The 3216-nt window shown below is 38.7% G+C and overlaps 1 protein-coding gene across 1 annotated transcript; it reads left to right on the forward strand.

Moving 5' to 3' along the window:
- The first annotated feature begins 538 nt into the window (after nt 1–538).
- LOC141613749 (uncharacterized) lies at nt 539–2656 on the forward strand. Its single transcript, XM_074432491.1, has 4 exons — nt 539–791; nt 875–977; nt 1233–2071; nt 2178–2656. The coding sequence occupies exons 1-4, from the start codon at nt 539–541 to the stop codon at nt 2654–2656; spliced, it is 1674 nt and encodes a 557-aa protein (XP_074288592.1).
- The last annotated feature ends 560 nt before the right edge of the window (nt 2657–3216 follow it).

Here is a 3216-nt window from a genome sequence, read left to right on the forward strand (position 1 = left end):
TCTTGAAGAGACTCCTTGATCGTGAGACTCAAGGGAAGCTAATTCAACTCTTGATGGGCCTCAACAACACTTATGACAATGTTAGGTCACATGTTCTCACCATGGATTTCATGCCTACCCTCAACAAAGTTCTAGGACTCTTGCAGAAATTTGAGAAGCAGAAACAGATAGTTGATTCTGTTGAAGCATTGCCAGAGTCCAGTGCTTATACTAGTCCTAAAGATGAGGATGACTACTCTAGTTCTTCTCATAAGAAACCTAGAGTTGAGGTCTGGATGAGAAAGCCAAGAAAGTCCGTACTCATTGCAAGAAGAAGGGTCATCTTATGGAAGACTGTTATCAACTTCAGACCTGCACCTTCTGCAACATTCTTGGTCACATTCGTCCACATTGTTACCAATTCAAGAAATACAAAGCTGCGCAGACCAAGGCTAACAGCGGTGGCCATTCAAATCGGGGCAGAGGAAGGGGTGGCTTCAAAAGAAGGGCAAATAATACTGATACTTCCTCTTATGATGATGACTACTATGAGACTGCTATGACACCTCTGCAAGATGAAGACTATACTGACCAGAATAGAGATCTTGTTTCTGGTCTTGTGGATACTATCACAGAAAGGGTTCTCAGGAACATATCTAAGAAGTTTTCTTCTAATGAGAATTCAGGTGCTAGTACTTCTGCAGGGATTACTAATAACACACACTCCATGAGTTTCTCAGGTATTTCTGAGTTCTCTCATGCTTATGCAGTGTCCAATTCCATACATGTCTCTAGTTGGATCATTGACACAGGTGCATCAGACCATTGACTGCTAATTTAGCATTACTACATGATATTTGTGACTTAGCTAAACCTATACTGGTCTATTTACCAGATGGTACTACTAAGCTAGTGCATCAAATTGGCATTATGAATCTTACAGAGCATATAACTTTGCATAATGTGTTTATTGTGCCTGGTTTTAAGCAAAACATGTTGTAAGTTGGGACATATTAAAACACACTGATATGACAGTTCATTTTTTCCTTCCCTGATGAATATTGGTTCCAGGACCTTTCAAGTAGAAAAGTGTTAGCCAAAGGGAGAAAATAAGCTGGTTTATACAGGATCACAGAAGACTTGGCGTCTAAAAGGAGCACTAAAGTCCATTCTAGCCTAAGCTTAGGTCTAAATAAATGTGTTCAGTCTAACAACTGTATTCAGAATACTGATGTATTTCTTTTGCGTAAAAGACTAGGACACACCTCTATTGACGAGTTGAAACATGTACCAGAAATTCAATTTTGTAATCACAAGAGTTTTGATTGTCAAGTTTGCATTATTTCTAAACATCATGCTTCACCTTTCCGTAGAAGTTTTTCTCATGCTACACACTCTTTTGAATTGCTCCACGTGGATGTATGGGGGCCATATAGGATTCCCACCATCACAGGGGCAAAGTCGTTTTTGCCTATTTTAAATGATCACACTAGAACAACTTGGACCTACCTGATCCAATCTAAACAGCAAGTTCCTTTTCTCATAAAAGCTTTCCTAGTATACATAGATACCCAGTTTCATGGTAAGGTAAAGGTCATTCGAACTGATAATGGGACTGAGTTCATTCAAGGGCCTTGCAGCACAATGTTTAGAGAGAGAGGCATACAACATCAAAATAGCATTGTTGGTGTTCCGCAACAAAATGGTAGGGTAGAACGTAAACATAGGCATTTGTTAGACACGGCAAGAGCATTGAAAATACAATATAATTTACCCATCAGATTTTGGGGAGATTGTTTACTCACTGCCACATATCTAATCAATAAGATGCATATGGCATTGCTGGACTGGAAAACACCACATGAGGTCCTGTTGGGTGAAATGCCCAAATATGATGAACTTAGTGTTTTTGGGTCCCTTTGTTATGCTACTGTGCCAGCTAAATTGAGAGATAAGCTGGGCTATAGAGCAAGAAGATGCTTATTTTTGGGATATCCTTTTGGAAAGAAGGGTTATAAATTGTATGATCTAGAGAAGCACATTGTGTTTGTGAGTAGAGATGTGATTTTCAGAGAGCATATTTTTCCCATAGGCAATACATTCTTCATGATAATCTTGCTGATTTTGTGCCTGATAAACCTCTCATTAGCCCTGGCACTGTACCTCATAAAGTCAAGTCAGGGTATTCACTCCAACAGTTCACAAATATATGGAATATCAAGAACCTGGCAATGTGGATACTACTGAAGTACATAGCACAACAGATATTCAACTGCATAATTCCTTGCAGAATATAGAAACTCCACATAATTTAGTAGATATTGAAGGACAGTTACATCCTAATCCTTCTACTACACCTGACAACAATCCTTTTAATCAGCTTAATGATCAGTTACATTCTGATCCCGATATAACCTCTGATCAAAGTCAGTTAGTCTCTGACAATGAAGTTATCAGAAGGTCTGACAGAGTAAGAATCCCTTCTTCCAGATTCACGGACTTTCATTGTCCTTTGAATAAGAAGACCTCTAAACACAAGGATACTCACACTAGTTTACATGTTAGTGTTCTTGAAGAGCTTCCTATGTTTGATTTTTCTTATTTGACATCTTTGCATAATGTTCTATCTGAAGATGAACCCACTAGTTATACTCAGGCTAGTAGGGATGAGAGATAGTTAGAAGCCATGAAAAAGGAGTTGGATGCCCTGGAAGCAAATAAAACCTGGATACTTACCACTCTCCCTCAAGGAAAGAAAGCTATAGGATCTAAATGGGTGTATAAAATCAAGCATAGAGCAGATGGGTCAATAGAGAGGTTCAAAGCAAGGCTTGTTGCTAAGGGATATACACAAGTGAAGGACAAAGACTACAAGCATACCTTTTCACCAGTAGCAAAACTTGCCACTGTAAGGACACTCATTGCTTTGGCTTCTGCTAAAGGCTGGTTGTTACATCAATTAGACATAAACAATGCCTTCCTTCATGGCTACTTAGATGAAGAAGTTTATATGCTACCTCCACAAGGTTACAATAATGAGTATTCAGGCCAAGTATGCAAATTACAAAGATCCTTGTATCGGTTAAAGCAAGCATCTAGGCAGTGGAACATTGAATTAACCAAATACCTCTTGAGTTTAGGCTTCGTTTAGTCAAGACAAGACTATTCCTTGTTTAAAAAGGCAAGTACTAATTCAAGATCTTTTTTGGTTGCCCTGGTGTATATTGATGATGTTAT

The sequence above is a fragment of the Silene latifolia genome, chromosome 11 (assembly GCF_048544455.1).
Source record: "Silene latifolia isolate original U9 population chromosome 11, ASM4854445v1, whole genome shotgun sequence".
Taxonomy (NCBI): Eukaryota; Viridiplantae; Streptophyta; class Magnoliopsida; order Caryophyllales; family Caryophyllaceae; genus Silene; species Silene latifolia.